General features: G+C 39.6%; 1 protein-coding gene across 2 annotated transcripts in view; it reads right to left on the bottom strand.

Moving 5' to 3' along the window:
- Positions 1-25304, bottom strand: part of GABRR3 (gamma-aminobutyric acid type A receptor subunit rho3) — a gene marked incomplete at both ends in the record, with an annotated part of 43329 nt that continues 18025 nt past the window's right edge. For both annotated transcript variants that reach the window (XM_080353034.1, XM_080353033.1), the window contains 8 exons: positions 1-303; positions 1288-1484; positions 3839-3991; positions 6711-6851; positions 7691-7773; positions 10200-10423; positions 11930-11997; positions 24642-24754. In XM_080353034.1, coding sequence (XP_080209160.1) covers positions 1-303; positions 1288-1484; positions 3839-3991; positions 6711-6851; positions 7691-7773; positions 10200-10423; positions 11930-11997; positions 24642-24754 — 1282 coding nt within the window. The remainder of the gene's footprint in view (positions 304-1287; positions 1485-3838; positions 3992-6710; positions 6852-7690; positions 7774-10199; positions 10424-11929; positions 11998-24641; positions 24755-25304) is intronic.

Below are 25304 nucleotides of genomic sequence, written 5' to 3'. Positions count from 1 at the left end.
TCATATGTACAAACCCCAGTAAAAAAAGTTGAACACAATGTACACACTGGGAAAAATAATCCTGGAATATGTGTCAATAACATGATTGTTCCGTAAAATAATCCTGCCCACATTTCCCTTCACTGATCTCTTCCTCTTTATGCGAGTTGTGTCCACGTTGGAGATATTGGCTGCACGTGCCTGAGTCTCATTCTCTTCACAGCGGTCTGAGAAAGCAGTCAGGTCCATGTCCACGTCGGTGTCGTGGAAGCAGCCGTCAAAAGCCATTGCTTGTACTGCATCAATACTATACATTCCTGAAGCCTGGCAAAAAGAATAGTTATTCTCCATCTAGCAGGAACCATTTTAGTAAAATCTAAATAAATCAAACAGAAAATAAAGAGAGTTTTCTCTTCAGTGTTGTTCCCTCTGTGGAGAGCATACATAGAACAGGGCTACCTCACAGTATTGCTGTCTGTGGCGCCTGCCCTCTTGGGCAGGACACGAGTGAGGAAGGGGATACATGCAATAAAACACACTTGTCTGACTGATAATTGCCAGCTTCTAGCTGGAAATATGTGCCTCAGCTTCCGAAACAGAAAAATCGAGCTCTGCCTCTCCTGTAGGTTTGCACTGCTGGAGTTGTGGGAAATTACTTCAGGCATTTCTGTGATGGGATTATCAAATCATGTGAGCAATATATGCACCCTTTTTGTGGTTTTCCCCTGGTGATATTCCAACAAATGAGTTTACATGGGGCAAGCATCTTGAAGCAAAGATTTTAAGTGAGCACTTCATAGAAAGCAAATGTTTAACTTGTGAACATTTCTGCTTCAGGTACTTTTCTAAAAATGACCTTGTCATTCATTTGGTCTTGGGACAAAAAGGCACCATTAAACCTATCTTCCTAACTGAAAATGGCAAAGCAGGAGAAGCAGAAATAGACTCTCTTTCACAGAAAATAAGGAGGAATATTGCATGAGTGCATTCTTGGGTATATTTCAGAAAGAGGGAAAATACCTTGATCAGTAAGTATCTGAGAACAGAATGAAAGTTACTTTCCTCTGGGAGGGAGGGGGAAGGAAAAAAAAGTCAGGAGGTGTACTCCCTAGCCTCTGCCATGAGAAAAGGAAGGGAAAGAAAACACAGACCTTCTCAAGATCTCAGAGAGCATGATACATTTTCTCCTGTTAGCCAAGAAAAGTGAGATAGAGTGCCGTTACTGTGCTGTTATCACAGTGGTGTATCAGGATTACTCTGTGGCTTCTGTGATGCTTTCTGAAGGCAACAAAACACAAAGGATTGTACCTTGCCCCTTTTTTTGAGTTGCTTTCTCTCTTCAATTGTGGTGAGATAGTTCACTGCTGCATACTCGATGACAGACAGGAAGACAAAAAGGAAGCTGATCCATAAATACACATCCACAGCCTTTATGTAAGACACTTGAGGCATTGAGGCACTTACTCCTGTCATGATGGTTGACATTGTCAGCACTGTTGTTATACCTGCCAGAGAAAAAGGGGAGGTTATCATAATACTGGCCAGCTGGCTCTGTTTAGCTCATTAACATTGCTTGAACAGCACAGCTTTGTGAGGGCATATGATTGACGCTGCCTTTAACTTCATTGCACAGGCTCTGAAAAGCGGAGTGAACCATGAAGGACTTATCACATACAATACTGAAACCGGTAAATCATCTCTCTGCTCAGGGTGTGCAGTTAGAGCCGTGGCACACGAGGTTTGAAAAGCAAGGACACAGCGCTGGTGACTCTACAGCATAAGGAATGCCTTTCTGTGACAGCTTTGGGTACTGCTATGGAGAAATGAAAGTGAGTTTGTGGTCTTCCCTCGCTTCCCAGAGCCAGGGTCTCTGTTACGCACTTTATTGGCCTGAAGAATCACTAAAGAATCACCAGTTTCCCTCCTAACCCCATCTCAAGTTGTACTTCTTGAGAACATACATCAGCTTGTGTATTTCTGTCATAACGCCTTGGCTCTCTAAAAACACTCTAGTAGCAAAATGCTATATCGATTGAAACTAAGAAATATTTTTGTTGACTTCAGTGTGTCCAGAATTTTATGCTCCTCTTTTTGATCTCTCCTCTTACATTCAGCTATTCATCTAATTTTGTTTTGCTCTGTCTCAGGGGAAAACAAACAAACACTATACACACAAACCATGAACAACCAACACTAAACCAGGCCCTGTTTTTAAAGAAATAAGGGTTACACTGGAAATTAAGACATCTCAATTGATAGCATGGCCTTTCAGCTGCGTCTTGTAGCCTTTTTCCAGTTTCATGCTAGTTCAAGTCCAGTGGAACATACAAGTTTTCCCTTTCCCTCTCTGTAGGTTCCTTTGGCTGAAGGATGGAGTTTGAAATATACCATATAAGAGGAAATCTGTTTATTTAAAACATGTATACTGTAGGCTAGGGAGCTAAACTTTTAAAACTTTGTTGTTAAAATTGCCTATAAACTATGTATGCTTATGCTAACGAAGTGTGTGTTATTCATAGAATTCCTGATGCACAGCCTCCTGCAGAAATCCATATATAAATTAAAGAACATGATCAGTAAAACCATCTTGACAATGTTACAGATGGCCTACTGAGAATTAAAACTTTATTTTTAAAAATAATTTTTTTTACAAATAGAAGGAATTGGTAGATGCATTAATAAAAGTAGGTAGGGGGTACCATAATTTACTTCTAGACTAACAAATAGATTTATATCTCATGTATTAATAGCTTTAGACAGTGCCAATAGAAAGGGATCTGAGGTAGCTACAATCCTATTTTTTGTAGATTGATATATCTATAGCTAAAAATTGAGGGCTTCCACAGTACATGCAAGTTTCTTAAACAAAAATCCTCGAATTGTTTAAGAAATATGGCAACATGCACTTGGCTTCTGGGACTCCCACCAGTGAGAACCAGCAACAGGAGCTTCTTTACTAGTTCTTGAACCAACAGTTGCAGGAGTCAGATGCATTATGATTACACTAGATATCTTAATAAATTTCCATCCAATTTTCACAGAGATGCGAATCTTTGAAAAAAATGTACTGATTCCAAGGCCATCAGCATTAAATTCCAACAACAAAAGGCAGCCTCGAAGCAGTATAATCCGATTCATCACTGAGAAAAACAATAACTTTATGAAAAAAACACTGTAATTCATATTTTTCTTCTGAGCTGTGCTGTTCAGAACTGAAAGTGTCAGAGGAGAAAGATGCCCAGCTTATTTCTTGGCTTCACAGAAGCCTGTGTGCCTTGCAAAGTTAAGGCACCAAAGTGCACATTTTCAATGTGCCTAGCAAAGAACAGCTTGGCTGCATAGGACAAGTCAGGAAACTGGTTCCAAGTTGGTAGGAAGATATCAAGCCTTTCTGTAGAGAAAGCAGAGCTGCCAAGCTTTTTAGGTAGACTGTGCTAAGCCTATTAAGTATCTCTCATGAACCATGGATTTGGGGAGGGATCTGACTACCTGTCACTATCTGTCACTTGGCTGAGAAGAGGGGAGGAAAAAAACAACCCAGTCTTTGAAAAAAATAAAAAAAAAAAATAATTAAGTAAAATGCTACATTGAGAAATCTATAGAATCATCCCTTTTTCCTTCTGTGATGTGTGAGCTCTTTTGCAATATAGCAAAGCCAGTCTGAACAAACATGCCATTTCCTAATGTAGAGGTTGACTGAAGGAGTCTGTGGTAGTGGCAACAGTGGCAGTAATAGTGTTCTTCAGGCAATTACCTGATATACTTGCTCATGTTCTGTGTAAATAAAAAGTTAGGTAACTCCAAAACCTCTCCCCTATTCCTTCTATACCTCCCAAAGGAATATACAATAAAGGTTTACCTAGTGATACTCTGGCAGGAACGGCTCTTCTGTCAATCCAAAATGAAACCCAAGACAGCATCACCATCAGCATGGCTGGGAAATAGGATTGTAGCACAAAAAAGAAAATGTGTCTCCGGAGTGCAAAGTTTATAAAAAGTCGATTGTACCAACCTATTGAAAAAAAGAGAGAGGAACAGTTTGGGAGAAGAGATCTGTGTTTATTTGTGATTTCTGCCCAATGTGTCCATATCAATAATAGTAAATGCCTAAGAAATATTGCCACCATCTTGGTTTTATATAGTGTGCTACAAACTATCCATCAGGCCTTATTAAAATGTTGCTGCTTTGAGAGTGAAGCATCATGACTGCATAAATAAAATACTGTTTTATAATTTAAGTTAGAAAATTAAAAGGAAAAAAAAAAAAGTAAATAGACTTCAAATCAAACTGCCGGGAAAATACAGACAGAATATAATTGTCTAGTCCAGCTAGGACAGTGAAGCAAACACCCTGAGTCCCCCAAAAAGTAGCTTGCCTTCTCTCACTCTACGAATATTGGGCAACAAGCAACACTTTTCCTACGGTCAGAGGGATTTGCCTGCCCAGCCTTGACTTTAGAGGAAAGGGTGCCATCTAGTGAATGTTGAGGCGTGCTCTGCCTGTACGGCAGAGCATGTATGCTAAAGCTGCGATGGGAGGGAAATAAGGCAAGAGTGGCCAACTGTGCAGCATCTGCCTGTCCAGTACAGCTCGAGACACCAATAAGCCTTTATGGAGTAGTCATGCCATCACAAAGAACCACTTTATAAAAACTAATATCTCAACAATAACCCCATCTAATATTGGAAACCCTCTGTGTGTTTCCCATCCTGGAGAAGGTGTTGTCCCAAAAATTGATTTAAATTTTTGTTCCTTTGGAGGCCAGGGAACTCTGAAAGCCTAAATGCTATGCATGTGTAGTTCACTGAGATTCACAGGACAGGGTATGTAGAACCTAAAATACAGAAGGCTGCTTTCTGAGCAGCAGCATTTTTGTCCATTTTTGCCTTACACTATTCAGTGGGAGATGGCTTCTCTTAAGAGTTGTGCCGGTTGTTCCCCACTGTTACTTACTTGAGGGGGGTGGAGTCTGTGTGTAATAATTTTCTTCCAAAAAGAAGCAAAATAAAAGAACAAGAGAAAAGTGGAATCTCCTGACTGAAACAAAAACTCAAAGCTAAATAAAAGTATCTGTCCACAAAAGACAGTATTCTAATTGGCAGATATCATGCACACCTTTATTCAGGTACTTCCCAGTGGTCTCTGCAACTTAAAAGAAGTCTTTCACCTTTACCCTGCTGGGCAAGCTCGTCATCAAAACATCTGCATGTAAGTGTTAAACAGTTATACTTTGCAAAATCAAACATGCTGTGAAAGTGCTGCAAAGACCTGGATACAGGATTATTATGAGGTTGCACTGTTGTGCACAAGGCCACATTTACTTCTGTAAATATTTTTTTTAATGAGAATAGCAAGGCAGAAAGAAGCCAGCTGAGTTCCTGGAACCCAGTTACAACACACAGTGATAGCAGTTGGGTGAAAAATGTTCTGGATTCCTTCTTGCAACAAGGACAAATTTGACAGTTCTCAGCAAAGCCCAGTTATGAGGTAAGGTGTCACTTGCCCTTCCCTCACATGACAGTGGCTCTTGAAAGCTGCAGCTCTGTTCTTAGCTCATACACGAGCAAGAGATAAGGATGAAAAACCTGATCAAGCTGTGAATTCCTCATTGCTTAGGCTGCTTTGTAATTGAAACTGGAGTTTCTGCATTCAATATAAGCCACGGCAAACTTGAATGACTCTTTTTTAAGTGCAAAAATAAGCTATCCTGTAAATAAAATAGACTAAATAAACCTATTTGCTGCTTTCCTGTATGTCTTTTTTTTCCAAAGTGTCATGCATATATATGTGTATATATATATATTATATGGAATAATCTCTATTTTATTAATCTGCCTTGATATAAAGGGCACTATCCACACTGAAATGAATCAACCCAGACTGGACAGTACAGTAGCAAGCATGCTATTTTATCTAGTTAAAAACAGAGTACTTACATATAGAGTACTTCAAAATTTATAATTGCATGTACAAATACAAAGAAAATAAAACCCACCTTGCATGAAATCAATACTATAAGAAACTCCTAAAGCCTTATGCAGTTTGCCAGAAAGTATAGCTCAAGATCTATAGGGAGAAATAAAAGCCTGTCTGGGTCAGATACCTGTATTTAAACAATGTAGCACTGACATTAAGGCTTTTTTTTTCCTGCAACTTCATGTATAAACAGGGAACATTAAGCAAACTGTGAATTAGACCTCAATAGGTTATAAATGCTCTCATGTGGAAATCTTATAGTTAGTAAACTGATAATGACATTTTGCAGTTCCAAACATGTGAAGGTTTTAGACAATACAATATACTGGGGTTTCTCTTCTTTGCTTTCTAGTACTTGGCACTTTAGGGCTTGAATTTTCAAGCTTTTCTCTATAACCAGGACTCAAAGATTCCTGTAAACCAAATACTCCAATGACTTTCAGAGAAGCACCATGATTTTGCAAGAGCTCACAACAGCATATATTTGGTTGTTGTGTATTTTTTCAGGTTCTTTTTGTCAGATGTTAAGTTACAAGTATTATTATGGCCTCTTCTTCCAATATCAAGAAAGTGTTCCGTCTGTAATATAAAGAGAACTGAGGACCTAGGCTGACAAACCAGTGCGATTGTGACTTCATTTTAAGTGAGATCTCTGAGCAGTAAGTCATTTATTAGCAACAAATTTGAACAAGAAATACATTCTGCATGAATGTGTCCTGAGCTTCTCTCTTCTAATGATAGGGGCTTACTGTACCAGTACTGCTGTAAAAAGCTAGTCCACTGGAAGCACTGAATTCTTCAATGAAAAACTGGGAGAGGGAGATGTGCTCATCTGTGCTAAGGGACTTGTTTCCGTGTTTCCAGTATAACATCAGATCATCTTCATTGTATGCATCTATGAGAAAGTAAAAAGTGAATCACCTCATCTGCTGGAATAATGCTTCTGTTTTCTTCTCTTAGGGATAGGAGACCACTCAAACAATTTGAGGAGACCACTCAATTTGGAAAAACCCCAAAGAAACACATTTTTCACATAAATTTGCCAGTTAGTTGACATGGAAAAATCTGCAAAGACCAAATTCCATCTTGTTCCAAGTGGAGCCCAGTCCTGTGCCCCGCCAGCAGCTTACCTGACAGATGGGGGACATGGGCATGCCTGGGGTCACAAGGCACATGGGATCAGAGCTCTGGGGCTGCCACACTCAGCAGCTGGGAGTCTGGTATCTTTTTCAAGACTAAACAACAAACCAGCATCCCAGTTTAACTCATAATTCAAATAAGAATAAATGTTGAGGTATTAAAAGTTTCTGCAAAACAGAATTACTTTTTGTTGTCCAGCTCTACAGCTTACTATAGACGATTGAGTCAGCAGTGAGAAAGCAGGCATTTCACAGTAACACAACACTCATTTTAGTTTTTCCATAAGGTCAAATATTGACATCATTTTTTAGTTTTAACTTGCACTATTTTCTCAGACAAAAGCAGGATTTTTGACAGAGGGAACATTTTTAGATTTAGGCATTGAAATATTAACCCAGTCAAAACAAACCATCATGTTTTTTCTGTCCTCCAAAAGCTCACTGATTTGTGGAAAGATCCCAAACTGGCTACGGTTCAGTATGTACTGATTGATTGGTTCAGGTCACACATGAATATAGGCAAAAAAGGTATTATAAACAACATGGAGTGCTGGTGAGAAGGCACATGTGAAGAACAGGTATGAATTAAACTTACAGCTTTCCAGTTCTAAAGAACAGTTCTGAGTGTCCAGAGGAAACCTACTGAAATCCATGAAACACATAGCAGAAACTGTTATTCTGCAGAAAGGAACGGAAAAACAGAAATTAAACAAAAAAATTCACGCTTTCTTAGGACGGTGGGATCTTAGTGAGATCTCCAACCAATCTGCTGTTCAGAATCCTAATGACTGAGTTTTTCTTCTTTTTTAGATGCTTCTAAAATGGCTTCAAAATCGTGAGATAAAAATAAATCAGGGAGAGAACATATTTTTTTTAAACACAAATAGTCTTTCTTATTAAGTACATTACCTTTCATTTTTAAACCTTTACTGGCCTGATCCTTCATTAGCCTTTCACACATTTAGCTTTGAAGAGTTATGCTTATGAAGATTAACAAGGGGAACTCACATTTCTTGGCTGGATTTCTTACAGATTGAAGTAGAAAATATTACAGATTAGAGCAAATATTATTCCAAGTGCTATTTTCTCAGCTAGAATGGTTATAATATTTGATTGCACAAAAAGATAAGCTGCAATTTCTGGAAGACTACTTTCCTCTTCAACACTATAGAAAGGCCTTATACTCCAAAAAACTTAAGGAAATCAAGGTAAAGACATTATTTTGCTTTCCATCTGTGTTTTCACAAATGTTTAGAAGATAAATGTCCCTTGACATTTTCACCAAGAAACAAACAAAAAGGCTAGGGGCATCAATTTAAGTATGATAAATATTGCCCAATTTCCCTTGTCACAGCTTGCATGTCATTTGATATTGTTTGTCATTTGTTTCACTTTGATTTTTCAGTTTTCCCCAAACTGAATCCTACAGGAATTTAAGTGATAAGAGCTATACTGGGTATATAAGTGATCTGTGAAAACTTGTGATTGGTAATCACACTATAGCTGAATTTTTAAGTGTAGGATTTGACTGGCTTGAAATGAGATTGTAAGAGTGGTACATCCTCAAAATCATGCACAAGACTTCCACATTTTAGCTTTTGACTAAAGGATCAGGGGAACAACAGGAAAACATTGACTGAAAAAAAAATACTATTTCAGCAGCAAATCTGGATTTTTGTTCCACTTTGCTTCAATAAAATCCTGGACGCTAGGCACTGAAGAAAAACTGTGGAATACGCAAAGTTCTTGCATATAAGTGTTGGGAATATAAACTACCCACTGCTTGTAAAACTGGCAATACAAAAAGGATGTTCTAATAAGCATTGGATTCTTCAGGAACACATGCATTACCACCACTCAGGCTAGACATACATTGCTTCACTTTAATAATTTTAAAACCTTGGTTCATCAGCCCTTAGATCGCCCCTTCCCCTGCCATTCAGTTTGATACTTCACCCCTCCAGCAAGCTGACAATATGTTTGCCCATCTTATGTGTCTTCACCACCCTTCCTTCCCCCAGCTGAATGTACATCACACTCCTCACATTAGAGAGCCACTGCTGTAGGCCTTAGTATAGTAGTATAGTTCCTCTGATCCCTCTCTCTTTCTCATGAAGCATGGAAATGAACATAGCAATAAAATGCATACTTCACCTCATTGTTTCTTACTGGTCAGTGTGATTCTTGAGCATAGACTATTTTAAAGTGGCATACAGCTGTTGCTGTGAGGGTTTCTTCATGAAAGAGTAGATAAATCCGTCACTGTTTGAACAGTTACTACATAGCCAAAGTCTCAAGTGTTTGCAAAAATCTTAAGACTATCCAGAGCAGATGAAGTACCACCTCTGTGCACAGCCTAATTAGTAACAAACTGGAGAACTGTGATTTCTGCAATGCACAGGCCTCAAGGCCTTTACCCTAGGGGGAAAATTTCTTCATTAAAATTATTTCTGCCATGTCATCCAAATCTGCTTTATAAAGAAAAGGAGTAACATGTAGATAAAAGGGAGACACATTTGATGACCTTGCTGTTGCAATCCTGGAACAGCTGTTTGACTTTTCAGTTCATCGTAGTCACACACCTGTCTAACAGTGATGGCATCAGTACCAATAATCTGCTCTCCCTGCCTATCTGGAGCCCAGATTAATATCAATGACATGTTTACAGGTATGCAGGTTAAAATTAGCTGAAACAGACAGTTTTAAAATACTCAGGGAAAAAAAAAATCTTTGCTTTCTTTGCTAATAATTTTGGGCTTTACTCAACAGTAAAACTACTGTAATATTGCTAAAACCACTGGCAATGAATTAATACTTGAAAAACTTCAGCACTATTTACAACATGAAACAACTGCCATTATTCTGTGACAGGAAACAATATGTGAATGATAGAAAAATATGCCATCCATATATTATCAATCCTAAATTTATTTTCCTGCTGGTACAGACAGTGGTCATCAGTTCCCAGTATCTGATGTCAGAGGATTAATGTCAGTACAGTATCAGAATCTTAACTGCAAGTATTTCCAGTAATTTCTTAGTGTACAGACTATTGTTCCACACTTACAGTCATTAATTTTCTTATAAAAGGGTATTGTTCTTACCGTAGACTGAAGAGTACATTGCCATCAGGGTATACTCGGAGCATGATGTTTTCCACAGTTGTATCATGGATGAAAGATCTTTTGGAGTGTACAAAAAACACATCAGGTACCCAGATCTTTTTAATCAGTCTTCCATCAAAAGTCATACTTTTGTTTTTGTTACTACGAAATGAAAGTCTCTCATCCTTCCAGTAATGTCTGAGATACAAAGTCATTGTGAAGTCCTTTGTTTAATTGAAAATAAAAGAAGACAATGTTTTATTCACATACAATAGAAAACAGTACAAAGTAATCAACTCATGTAAAGGATTAGTTTCTTCTCTGAATATCATCTGGAGGATCCTCAAGGAGAGGAATCAAATGCCACTTGATGAGTTTAAATATGGATTGGAACTACCTCTGAGATACTGGCTGTTTGCCTTGTCACTTGTGTGAGTCTGAGTTTCATACTTCATTTATACTTAGATAAGATTTCAGTGGCCTGATGGATTGGGCAATCAGTGAGGTGAAAAAGAAACTTTAAAACCAATCAAAGACAAATGGAAAGGGGTTTCCTATGGAAGTCTTCACAAGCTTTTCTCAGAATGGACTGTGGCTCCTTTACAAAGGGATTGATTTGAGTTCTTCATGAGCCTTAGGTCAATTTGTAAAATTCATTAATTTGTACAAATATTGGGATTTTAATTAGTGTATTTATTAATGAAATGCATAATAAACAATATTATTAATTTCCTAAGAGTAAATAATTACATTTTACAATAATTCTATCTTTTTAAAACGAAATATTATTACAAATATTTTATCATCTTATTTAGAGTAATAATGTAGCTGAAAATACACATGTGGAAAGAGATGGAGAGGATGCTGCAAATCCAGTCTGAGCTTCTCCACAGCCTGACTGCTCTGTGCTCGCCTATTTAAGTTTTGCATTATTAGACAGACATCATTTCTCTCTGTATAACAATTACTTTGTATAAGAATACTGGGAAGATAGCTGGGTCTTCCCTTGTAGTATGATTTTATGCCCCTGTAATATGATTTTATGATTTAGGTAGGTTTGCAAAGGAATGCAGGGGTTCATACTGACAGATCCCGTTGCAAACTCAACACCTATGACTAGAGCTACACTCACTGTGAAAAGATACTGTAAATGAGATCTCTTTGCAAAGTTAACATGCCCTGCTATTCTAGGAAGGAGCAACTTGGCACTAATGTCTGGGTGGCATTATTAGTGACAATTTCAGCTGAGTTATGAGCAGCCTGCATTCCAGTGCTACAGGTCCTTGACTGCAGCAAGGGTGCCTCCTTCCTGGGACCATTTCTGGAAGTGACTTTTCTATTTCCTTTTGTTATGGCCACAGCTCCACCGTGTCAGAAATGATAGGAATATTCAGATCTGCATAAGTAAAGGAAGCAAAGAATGTGAAGCCACGTTGTCTAATGTGCAGAGCACTAAGAGCTTATGTGGGAGCCCATGGGGCTTACTGAATGGCTGGGGTTTTCAAATCAGAGCACTGTCTATTCTGATCTGTTCCGCTTGCCGAGAGAGAAGTTCAACATGTGCTTTTCTGTAACACTTACTTTAAATTACTTACGTGCTTCAAGGCAAGGTTGTGTTCTTTAAGAATTTGCTTTCTTTAGCTGTATTATTCTATGACATCCAGCTGGCTGTTTCTGAGCCCCTGAATTTTGGCTGAAATTCTTTATTCCAGTTCTGCTGACCAACTTACCATGTCAACTTCAGATATGCTGTCAATGCTTTCTACCTGCACATCAATGCCCACAGGTATTGGTGACCCTTCAATGTAACAGAATGGAAGAGTGATGAGGAGCATAAATCCATATTTTTTAAGGGAAAACTGTGTATTAGAAAAATACAGAGAGCAACCCATTCCAGCATTTATTATGATCTGTTCACCTTAGTACACTGAATGAGAAAGTTCATGTCAACAAAGTTAAAACCCAATGCTAAATAGTTGTAAAAATAAGTACAAAATCTTCAGTGATCTTTTTGCAGCCAGACTAGTTGTTATTGGCATTGCGGCTTGGACAGCAGTGACAGCTTCCTTGTGGTGCCAAAGCTAATGAACTCCTTGGAGTGCTATTTAGAACTGTCAAAAGGAAAAGCTGAGTAAATATACCAAATACCTCAAAGATTACAAAGCTTACCAGTTCTTATTCCCACACTTATAAACAAAAAATCTATCATGCCTCCTAATTATCTTTGGTTACTTAACTATTTAAAGTTTGGCATAAATATTTCTGAAAAGTGATTGCTTGCTCACTACATCATAAGGGAAAAACTGTACACACACAAAGCATTTTCTGTGATGGAGTGTTGTGTATTACTGAGTACGTAATTTATTATCCAGTACAATACATATCAAACTGCACTAGATTACTTTATGTTATATACCACCCCACTATTTCATGTCACTGGAAAAGGCCGTGAGTTTATAATATGATGGGATCTGAACAAATTATAAAAACATATTTGCATTTTTACCATAAAGTGACTAAAATCGATTAAAAATTACAGCAAAACAGAAAATTATTTCCAGTCTCTTCAGTATACAATATCTAGAATGAAGGATCTAGTTCTATATGGATTAAGTACCTGTGTGATTTTCAGCAAGCATGTCATTCCAGTAAAGCAATTGGCTAATCACTACCTTACAGAAGAGAGGAAGAGTGAGAGATGTGCATATATGTGTATACTGCCTCCCGAAGAATATTCTGCATTTGGCATGAAAATCTATAGCAAATATTGTACATGAGATTCTAATTACATTTGTTAAAAATAGCCCATTAAAATATTTTCAAAGTACACATTTAAAATAGGCCGGTACAAAACATGAGTACAAGGAAGTCTGAACAGCAGGAGATAGCAACAGTCTTTTTAACTTGTCTTTATCTTTTTCTTGTGATTTCATTTCATCAGTCTCAAGCCAAAATTGTCCAGAAATATCACTCTCCTGATAACCAGCCACAATACTGTGTCTCTTTTTGGTATTATCCTTAACATAGCAGCCATCGAGGATTACACAGCTGCCGCCAGTTCTTACCAGTAGAGATCTTGAACTATTTTTGAGGTATTTTAAAATCTGTCTCTGTAATCTCTTGATTTGACTTGTATTTTTTAATGGAGAGTTTGGCCCTGCACAGAACAGATGAAGATGCATTGTGAATGGGAAAGCAAGGTAAAATGTGTTCAGAGTTAGCAAGGTACACAGGAGCATGCTTCTGCACTGACAAAAGCTGTGCTGTCTGACTCAGAAATCATGCCTCCCTCTGAGAGATTCCGAATGCATTGTTCAGTCTGTTAACCAAAGCTCTAAACAGCATTCAGGACTTCAGACAGCAAAGTTCAGTCAATTAATTTACTGGTAAAACACTAGACAGCACTCTCCTTAAATAATTGGCATGACGCTAATGGTGTGGAATACCCTTGTTGATCTGGATGTCAGTCAAGCTCTGCCCCATCTCTGCCCTCCTTCCTCAATGCTTCACGCCTGTGGGCAGAGTGCTCAGAATGCCCTTGGCTCTCAGACCAGAGTAATTAAAAACAGCTCTGTGCTGGGGTGTTATCTGCTTGTTCTCAAACTAAGTGCAAATAGTGAGTGTGCTAGCTGTGAAAAAGAAAGGTTTCTAACTGCACAAAGAAAATTTACCCATTTTCAATCGAACCAGAACACAAGTAAAGGGAGAATAAAGGGGCCAATATTATTCAATACATTCATTAACGATTTAGACGAGGGAATAGAGTGTACTATCAGCAAGTTTGCTGATGACACCAAGCTGGGAGGAGTGGCTGACATGCCAGAAGGCTGTGCTGCCATCCAGCGGGACCTGGACAGGCTGGATAGTTGGGCGGGGAATAACCTAATGAAATTTAACAAGGAAAAGTGTAGAGTCCTGCATCTGGGCAGGAACAAACCCAGGTTCCAGTGTAGGTTGGGAAATTACATATTAGAGAGCAGTGTAGGGGAAAGGGACCTGGGGGTCCTGGTGGACAACAGGATGACCATGAGCCAGCACTGTGCCCTTGTGGCCAGGAAGGCCAATGGCATCCTGGGGTGTATTACAAGGGGGGTGGTTAGTAGATCAAGAGAGGTCCTCCTTCCCCTCTACTCTGCCCTGGTGAGACCACATCTGGAATATTGTGTCCAGTTCTGGGCCCCTCAGTTCAGGAATGACAGGGAACTGCTGGAGAGGGTCCAGCGTAGGGCAACAAAGATGATTAAGGGAGTGGAGCACCTCCCTTATGAGGAAAGGCTGAGGGAGCTGGGTCTCTTTAGTTTGGAGAAGAGGAGGCTGAGGGGTGACCTTATTAATGTTTATAAATATATAAAGGGTGAGTGTTATGAGGATGGAGCCAGGCTCTTCTTGGTGACAACCAACGGTAGGACAGGGGTTAAGGGGTTCAAACTGGAACACAAGAGGTTCCACTTAAATTTGAGAAAAAACTTCTTCTCAGTAAGGGTGACAGAGCACTGGAACAGGCTGCCCAGGGAGGTTGTGGAGTCTCCTTCTCTGGAGACATTCAAGACCCACCTGGACATGTTCCTGTGCCACCTCACCTAGGCGTTCCTGCTCCAGCAGGGGGATTGGACTAGATGATCTTTTGAGGTCACTTCCAATCCCAAACATACTGTGATACTGTGATACTGTGAGAAGGAGGCAAGCATGGATGTGTAAGAAGCTCCTGTCAAAGCTCAGATGGAAGGATGTTTATGTAATGTGGAAAAGGGACAGACCACCTGGGAGGAATACAAGCAGACTGTCAGAGTATGCAGGGATGCGGTGAGGAAGGCCAAAGTCCACTTGGAAGCAAATCTCACCAGGGATGTCAAAGACAACAAGAAGGGCTTCTTCAAGTATATCAGCAGCAAAATGAAGGTTAAGGAAAATGTAGGTCTGCTGCTGAATGAAGAGGGTGCCCTGGTGACAGATGGTACAGAGAAGGCAGAGTTACTGAATGCCTTTGCTTCCATCTTTATTGCTAAGACCGGCCCTCGGGAATTTGAGACCCTAGAGATACGAGAGAAAATCTGGCAAAAGGAAGGTTTTCCCTTGGTTGAGGAGGATCAGGTTAAAGATCATTTAGGCAAACTGGACATCCACAAATCCATGGGCTCTGATAGGATGCACCCACGAGTGCCAAGAGAGCTGGCAGATATTACTGCTAAGCCACCCTCCATCATCTTTGAAAGGTTGTGGAGGACAGGAGAGGTGCCTGAGGACTGGAAGAAAACCAATGTCACTCCAGTCTTCAAAAAGGGCAAGAAGGACAACCCAGGAAACTACAGGCCAGTCAGCCTCACCTCCATCCCTGGAAAGGTGATGGAACGACTCATTCTGGATGTCATCACCAAGAATATGGAGAAAAAGAAGGCTATTAGGAGTAGTCAGCATAGTTTCGCCAAGGGGAAATCATGTTTGACCAACCCAGTAGCCTTCTATGATAGTATGACTGGTTGGGTAGATGAGGGAAGAGCAGTGTACATTGTCTACCTTGACTTCAACAAGGTTTTTGATACCGTCTCTCACAACATCCTCATAGGCAAGTTCAGGAAGTGCAGGCTGCATGAATGCACAGTGAGATGGATGGAAAACTGGCTGGATGGCAGAGCTCAGAGGGTTGTGATCAACGCTGCAGGGTCTAGTTGGAGGCCTGTAGTTAGCGGTGTTCCCCAAGGTCAGTATTGGGTCCAGTCTTGTTCAACCTGTTCATCAATTACCTTGATGAAGAGACTGAGGTACCCTCAGCACGTTTGCTGGGAGGAGTGGTTGATACAGTAGAAGGCTGTGCTGCCATCCAGTGAGACCTTTACAGGCTGGAGAACTGGGCAGAGAAGAACCTGAAGTTCAACAAGGGCAAGTGTAGGGTCCTGTACCTGGGGAGGAATAACCCCAAGGACCAGTACAGGTTAGGGGCTGACCTGCTGGAAAGCAGAATTGCAGAGAGGAACCTGAGAGTCCTGGTAGACAACAGGCTGACCATGAGTCAGCATGGCCAATGGTATCCTGCGGTGCATTAGGAAAAGTGTGACCAGCAGGTCAAGGGACATTATCCTCCTCCTCTGCTCTGCTCTGCTCTGTTGAGGCCATATCTGGAGTACTGCATCCAGTTCTGGCTCCTCAGTTTAAGAAGGACAAGGAACTACTGGAAAGAGTCCAGCAGTGGGCTACAAAGATGATTAGTGGCCTGGAGCATCTTTCTAATGAGGAAAAACTGAGAGAGCTGGGTCTGTTCAGCCTGGAGAAGAGAAGGCTGAGAAGGGATCTTATTTATGCTTAGAAATATCTCAAGGGTGGTGTCAAAAAGACGGGACCAGACTTTTTCAGTGGTGTCCAACAATAGGGCAAGAGTCAAGGGCATATGGCATAGGAGGTTCCATCTGAATATGAGGAGAAACTTCTTTACTTTGAGGGTGACAGAGCACTGTCAACCCAGAGAGATTGTGCAATCTCCTTCTCTGGAGACTTTCAAAACTTGCCTGAACACATTCCTGTGCAATCTGCTGTAGGTAAACCTGCTTTAGCAGGTGGGTTGGACTAGATGATCTCCAGAGGTCCCTTCCAACCCCAATAATTCTGTGATTCTGTGTTTCTGTGAGACATCTGCCCTAGATGTTGACTCGCAAGAATATCAATGTATATATCCAGCCAGGCTTCTTCATGCAAACCAATTAAAAATGTTATGCCTCTCCTAAACCAGTGTTGACCACTTCTTGTCTCTGTTTTGACCACACCACAGAAACAGTTTACTTATGCTAAATACCAACTTGTGGCAAGTACTGGTACAAAAATGCCTTCTTGTGATCTAAGTGGAGTCATCCTCTCACTATTCCACTGAAATCTAAACTATCTTGTAAACTAAAGACAGATTTGGCCTAAGTAGAAGTCAATGTGGGATTTACACATGATGTGAACATCATTCACAAATGGCATTCACACATCATTTAAATGCAAACACTGCAGAAAGCTGAGGTGTTTTCTATCAAGCTCCTCATTTGCATGATGAAACAGGAGAAGACTACATTGCAGAGCTGACACCCCAGTACACAAAGCACGGGGACCCAGGGAGCAGGCTAGCCGTAGAAGCACCACACTCCAGCCCAGGAGCATGATCAGTACAGAAGCTGACTAATAAGTGAACAGCATTGAAGACAGACACCTGGCCCCAGCCCGGGGCTCCCTTTGAAGTCCACATAGTGTAACAGGTACTTTCTAGATTTCTAACTGGGTTGAGGTGACTTGTGCCTTGGGAAAACCTGTTGGTTACCAGGGTTGCTTAGAGCAAATAGGCAGATGAACTGTGTATTATCCAACGTTACCCACCACAAAGTTTCAGCTTCTTAGTATTCTAAGTGAGTCCAAACTGTTGTCCTGGGACTATGGCAGAGGCACATGCTATATATTGGAAATGCCCATCTCTGAGCAGACATTTGATCTTAACTGGTATTACTAAAACTTTGGGGGATGACTTGCCTGACTAGCATGTTAAAAACAGTGGGTTTAGTCCTATTTATGTAGAATTATGTGGGTGGTAGGAGAGGAAAGGGGAGCAGCTCTGTACAAAATAATGGTGTTTTCAGTTTCTGAGTCAAGGACAAGTCTAAAGCGAATAAAGTTAAATATCAATCAACAACATTCTTCAAACAGGCAAGGAGATACCCACAAATCATATCATGGAATAGAATGACTGGCTTTCTAAGTACACATATATCATGTGTAGTGAGGAAAAGGTTTTTCTTAGTGACAGCTGCTCAAAGGGTGATGATGGCAGTCCTAATACTTTCTTGGGATTTGCAAATATTACAGACACTTCCCTACCCCAACAAGCACTATTCCAGCATGGACACGATTTCATTTAACAATTCGCCTCATCTCAGCAGATACAAAGGAACTGATCACAGAACTGGAAATTAGAGGCAGCTTGTGATTATGTTGGTTACATGTGCACAAACTGAAGTGCCAGTTATATAAAAATACACACAGAGGCACTTCGTTCTTTGAAAGGACAGCTTGCACTAAGTGGGGAACTGTTATAAAACCAAGTCACTAGGGACACTGATAGCATAAAAGACATGAAAAGCTATGGCCAGGAGAAATACAGTGGATGGTTCTAAAGTGAATTAAATAAAAAGGGAACCATTACCATGAAATTTGTTCCTGATTATTTAGAAATGCTAGAACTGTGAAACAGACTGCTTAAAAAGAGATTCCTGTTCTCTATTTGGGGAAAGGCCAAAGACCGTGTTCATGCTGCTTAGCAAGAAAATCTTTAGTCTACTATTCACCATGGACAATTAAAACACATACCTTGACCCCAGCCCTGATCTGTTATTGACAGATCATAGCAGCTGCAAATATTTTCTGCCCATTCTGATTCTACTTTGGCAATAAATGTAAGTAGATGACAAAGACCCTACACACTGCACATAAATGCAATCCCAGTCACTTCAGAGTGCTGTTCACATTTCTAATCTAAAGCATTTTTGTCACTAACACCATCTCCCTGCCTCCCAAGATGCATATTGGCCTTACTCTGGTCTAGGCCTTTTGAGGTTTGTAGTTTTCTGGGAACATTTCCTTCTGTGATTAAAACCCAACACCACTAGAAACAGTAATAATCAAATATTTGGAGCAGGTTGCTGAGAACCGTAATTTCTTCATCACTTGGATTTTTTTTTTTGTTACCATGATTGGGTGGTTTTAAGAAATACCATTTCTATAAGCATTGGAAGGGCTCCTAGAACATCCAGAATAGTGATTTGTCTACCCCAATGCCTGCGCCACAGCTTTTCAATCTCTTGCTGACCATCAGGCAACAACATCAAATTCACTTTGAAAAAAGTGACCATAGCAAAGCTGTGTATTTTTTTTTCCCAGTATGAGAAAACTGGGGATGGCAGAGAGGATTTTGTTATTAAATTGAGCAGCTTCAGTTGCTTCTGGACCATTGCTACAAATCATTATTTTAGAGGGATTAGTGATTTTCACAATGGAGGCTCCAGAGATTTTCAAGATAATTACTCCTCAGCAGAAAAAATAGAATTGTTTTCAGATAGGTTTATCTTCACACAAGCCATTTCCAGTCTTTTATTTAAGAGGTTTAAACACAGCAAAAGAATTCCTTGATGAGCATGGAATTTTTTAAGAGATAGTATGGTAGGCAAATTCTATAATACCCTTTTTAGAAGGGATATTATGTAACAAGGATATCCTTTTAGCAATTTAGGATCAATTTCCACAGTAATAACAACTGGTTTGGTAAATTCTATAGTATTTTTCTAATAGTCAGACCTTTGAACATGCAGTGGATTCCACAAGTGCTGAATTCAGGAAAACCAGCCACTGCATCCTGGTTGGCTTTGTAACAGTGTGTGCTGGAAAAACGTTAGGTCTACAGAAAGGTCCCAGTAGGAGACAGAGACCAGGGAAGGATTAAGGTCCATAGAATTATCTTTTTCTAAAAGAGGCTTGTGGGCCTGTAGAGAAAGAAAAGCAGATAGACCTGTAAACAAGCCCCAGGGAAGCAGAACTATGTGGATATATTTACTTTCCTCTACCAATGAGTGAAATAGCAGAATTACTGGCAATGGTATTTTCTTCTTGTTACCATTTTGTTTCTTTGCTCCTTATGTGAGAAATGAAGATGAACTGGTATCAACAGTAGCCAGCTCTTGGAATAGAAGAATTAGCAATGTAAGAGGAAAAAAAAAGAAAAAAGGAGGCAGCACCTATTAGGAGTCTTGCAAATTGTGCCCCCCCCCCTCCCCGCCCCCACCACTTCCAAATTTCCCTCCTTTTCTGGACCCTAGCTATTCCTTTCAGTACCACATGAGAAAAAGCCATCCCACTTTCATCTTGTTGAGTCTTCTCCACCACAGTGAGAAGATATTTCTGACTTTTCAGGGAGGGCTGTAGCACAGAAAACAACTTGGTGCCAAAGAGCTATTAGAATTGCAGCATTTTTGAACATTAATTGGGCCATATTTTGTTTCCTTTTCCCTCCCTTTTACCTTCAGGTGAAATTAAATGTTAACAGTTTAGCTTGAGGAGACAGGAAGCATAAGGGGGAGTGAGTTAATGGGATCTCTGATCCTCTGAAAATTTGGAATTTAGATTAGGGATAATTGCAGATTGAGATGCAAAAGACATTTACCTCTTTACCAGCTAAACATTACTAAATTACTTTCTTTAACTAACACACTGTTAGCACAGGAAATCGCAGGTCCTTAAGACACAAAGTAAAAGAAAAATGAAGTCATACATCAATACATATACACAGCGAGAACTTGCATGTACACAGTGACAATGAGCATGTGGTTCCATTGCAAACTAGTTCAGAAACTGCATGGAAGGGTTTTATTGTCAGGAAAACCAAGGCACAGAGGAATAAAAGAATGACCTCCTCTGCGTGCTAGTCTAAGATTTTTTTAAATGGAAATGTTCATTTTTAGTAAGAGGAGACAGAACTCAGGAAACCAAGAGCTCACAGCAGTGACCTCTGCCAGTATTTTGAAATAAGATAGTTCAGAAAATAATAGAATATAGACAAAGTGATGTATAGTACAAAAGAATGTAACTTTCAAGGATTTCTAAGGATTCACTCTAACACCTCTATCAGTGTACACAGTTTTGGCTGCTAAGGCAGCCTGCATAGTGGCCCTCAGATCTGAGCTGCCAGAAGTCTCTGTTCATGTCTGATATTGGCCTGTGCTCACCCTTTCTCACAGAGTTTAAATATGGGGATGACCATTCCAAGAAGTGCTGGCAACATAATTTGATTTCTTACTTTTTCTCCAGTCCAAACTTAAGCTATCTTCTCATAGATTATCAGTTTATCAGGCTACTGAAAAATCAGTTGAAGTACTTTAGGCTACTGTAGTAGAAAGATACGTAAGTCACAAAAAGATCTGAGTTTGGGTCCACTGAAGGTCTTTTATTTCCTTTGGTAGGACCTGTTCAGACAGGCAGACAGCCTTACCAGAACTGGCAAGCATTAATATACCATTGCAGGACCCCTCATAGACCCATCTGCTGGCCTTTATCAATGCTTCTGGAAGCAGCAAGGACTAAACGTAATTCCTGGAATGTTCACTGATGCAGTTGGTAAAGATGCTCAAGCAAAGGAAACATCTGTGCTCCTAGTCCAATGTCTAGTGGAATTACTCAGATCACTATGGTGGTTCAGATCTCTTTGTATCAGCAGGGGTCCATCTATTAGAGACTTCCAAACAAAAGAGGACCATGACATTACACAGAAGGCAACAACAACAACAAAATCCAGGAAAGAAAAGGAAAAAATAAACAACCCCCTGTCCCACTCTCAATAACCACCCAAAAGCCTGGCTTAGGGAATAAGTGCAATGTAACAATGTAAATTTAGGTTTTTTTGAAGAACACTTGGGTGTACTGAATTATTGGTTTGCTTAACTCAACCCCACTGCAGCATGAACTGCAGGCATAGTAGCATTTCTATAGCAAAAATGTCAAAATGGCTTGGTAACAGTTTGCTTCATCTTGACACAGCATGCTTCTCAGACTTTGATCTCTAATCTGTTAATAAATTGGTGATGTGAGGACTAAATTTGAAAATCAAGAGTTAGAGAGTCAAATTCTGATTGTGCAGCTAGAATCGCATTTCAATCAACAGAAGAATGCTGAAATACACACATAAATGACAGCAGAGCTGTGTCCATTTGGTCAAAAAAGGATCTCTTACCTCCACAGAGCAATTACATACTTTCATGAAAAAGCAACTGGCCATGTGAGCAAAGTCACAATTATTTCCAGTAACACTGCAGCTGGTAGCATCAGTATCCAACAGTTCTACATTCATTTCTCTCAGTTTTTTTCCTGTGCATGTTTGCTCAGTTTACAAATCAAATTCAGCATGTGCTGTCTCTGTTTTTCCTTTGTTACTTTATTATAAATACTAAAAACTCTGGCTCCTGTAGTCTGCCTCATTTACTTTGCATGTGTGGGGCTAAGTGAAATCGAACAAGACAGATTTAGATTTAGGAGTTCCCTTCAGCACATTCAACACAGCACGAATTTTCCAGCTGCTTTTTCTCCCAAACTGGTGCAAAGGATGATGGACCTTCTCAGGGAAAGGGTTTCAGTGGAGCTAGATTAACAAAGTCTGTCATTCCAACTCCCTTACATCCCCAGAAAATCGCAATAGGATATAGGAGAGGCCAAAACTTTGTTCTTCTAAAGGTAAAGAATAACTTTAAAATACTTCAGTTTGACCCAGCTGATTTGACCTGATTCTTTTTCTCCCATCGGTATTGCGAATTGATGTATTGTGCTGACCTGACTAAATCATACACTGTGGCATGTAATGGATCCAAGCCCTTTATGAATCCCAGTACTGACATGCTTCATCAGATTTGATTTTATCAAGTCTAATTTTTTGTTTTTAACTAACCCAAAATTTCACCCACTTCAAATACATAAAGCCACAGTGTTTTAAGTCTTTATGCAGTTCAGAGCTATGTTCTGACTGCTGTGGCAATGACTGTAGCAATGGTATCTCTAATTTCATCTTCTCCTCTAGTTAAGTTTCCTTCTGCTGCACACTTAATCATCAGCTTTCTTCCCAGAAACCCATACTCTGTCTCTACTGTCATACAATAATCCTGGGCATGTTATTCAGGTTCATATTTCAGTTGGTGAATTTTGTCCTTTGATGAAGTTACACTTGTGTACTAACTCACTGCCTCTTGTGAAAAACAAACCATTCTTTACTACTGTAACATTACTGAAGTCAGTGGTAATATAGGAATAATGGAGTATGAATTTAGGATTGACATTCATTTCGCTCACACTTCTTTCACTGTGTACCGTAAAAATGTTAATGGATCTATGTTTTAGTCTTAGAGAGATTCATGCATGAGCAATCCACATATTAAGAGAGTTCAGAAAATTTGAAAGTGTGTGAACTATTGGATGTGACTGAAAAAAGTGCCTCCCATGCCACTATGGCATAAGGATAATAGAAGGAAAGCTGATGCACTGTTCTGCTGAAAGCTATTTCTGAAAGACAGGAGTACAGCTGAAATCCTACCCACGGCAATGTGATTATTGAGAGGCCTGTGCAATTAAGTCAGTGGAAAAACTACAGCTGGCTTCAATAGGAATTGAATGGGCTCAAAGACTAGTCATGCGAAAATAAAAGGACAAGGGGAAAAAGCCTGGTACAGATTTGCTGGGTGTAAAAAAAATCCTCACTGCCTGTGGAAAACTACAATTGCCAGATCACAGGGTATATTCTGAAAGCTGCTTTTATGTACATCACAAGTATTGCTTTCTGGGATGATCCAGTGATAAAGTGTATCAGAAACCGTTGTTTGCTTTCATGGAAATGCTACTTCCTTTCTGAGACGACACTCTCAAAATTTTAAATTCCTTGTGTGGCAAAGCAGGTGGTAAAAAGAAGATTCCCAGACTAACACATATTAGACTAGACAAGTGTTAGGCAAGAGGTATCCAAACTTTTGTTGTCAAGAAACAGATGTATCTCAGCTATTGTTCAAAATCAGGAACGATTTTTGCTCTCTGAAAAGACAGAATTTCTAGAAACCCTTTCCATTCTCCCGGTACATTTGGAGAAGATTTTCATACCCCAGGTCTCCCTCCTGGCACACTTGCCAGGCTCCAGATCCCAGCAGCTGGTGTCAAGAATAGCTCCACAGACTTCAGCTGGCCTCTGAGATTTATGTTTGTTTACACAGCTGATTATTGGTCCTCGTAGATTTTATACTGGCTTCATAATCCAGAGCAGTTCAGTCTGTTTTCATGAATTGTGACCAACGAACTGGTGATGCAAAAGCTTTCTCATTTTACCTTTCGTGAAGGCGAGTCAAAATTGAATCCAAACTGCGAACATCTTATTGAATACTCCCTTTATCCACGTGCAATTTAGTTACGTGAAGAAATAATCATCATAGTGCGCAACAACACAGAAACCATATGGTAACAAAACTGAAGACCTGTGGGTAGTTTTTTAGATTTTGTACAGAGCAAACATTTAGGAATTGATGGTTCATTTCAATCTCTCAAAACAAATTTGATTACTAAATAATTTGCTAATTTATATTAGACTATGCTGTTTACAGGGATACTTTAATCACTGTTCTCAAAGAATTATATTCTAATAATACTTTTAAAAATTAGTTCTGAAAAGAAGACGATTTGAATGATTCCTCCTACTGATATGCTAAACACACAAAAAAGTCCCTTGCCTTCAAGTAGTTCTAGGTTTCTTCTTCCTTTATTTCCTAAGGCACCACAAAAGAGGTGAGCTGCTATTAAGTGTCTCATTCAATTTTACGTGACACTGCTGGCCAGAGCTGAAGTATATAAGTAAATTTCCAGGGAGTGGATGAACTATTAACCAGCACAGTGCAGGTATGTTTTGCTTACCTCCAAATCCAGGTCTCAGTGCAAAGTCATGGTCCTCTATGCGAAGAAGCTGCTCAGATTTAAGTGGCCGCACTTTGGTGCTATCAAGTTTCCTCATTTTAATTTCTCGTTTGCTGTAGTTAAAAAAAAAAAGAAAAAAAAAGAAAAAAAAAAAGTAAGAAACTTCATTTTTTTTTTCCACCTACCATTCAGAGTGCTAGTTAAATGAAGCAGGGACTCAGGAATCCTGGACAGTTGAATCTGGTATAAGGGAAACAACTGTGCTAATAAAGTTAGAGAAAAATATGTTGGAAAAAGTACTGAAATCTGGTATGAGAGTGCCAAGGTCCATGAGGAACACCAATTATATATAAAAAGTCCCAGAAAGCACAACCAGGTCTTCTTCCATTCCCCTCAGAGATTGTATCTATCATTATGTAAGAGATTATAGCTGCTTGGACTTGGAAATAACACCATGCATCCATGGTCTTAAACCACTTCGTACATTATCCATATTACAGTGACAATTATACACTCTTTTTTTTTTTTTTTCCTAGGAGCTCAAGTGGGTCAGTAATTTTTCAGAAGGACTGAGAAACTGATGGTCTTTGAACCAGGATCTTGTTTTTTGAGATCCTCTAAAACATCATTCAGATTTAGCCAAATTACTTGTTAGCTCATCCC

Source organism: Nesoenas mayeri (assembly GCF_963082525.1).
Source record: "Nesoenas mayeri genome assembly, chromosome: 1".
NCBI classification, from domain to species: Eukaryota; Metazoa; Chordata; class Aves; order Columbiformes; family Columbidae; genus Nesoenas; species Nesoenas mayeri.
This window is presented reverse-complemented; position numbering and strand designations above follow the sequence as displayed.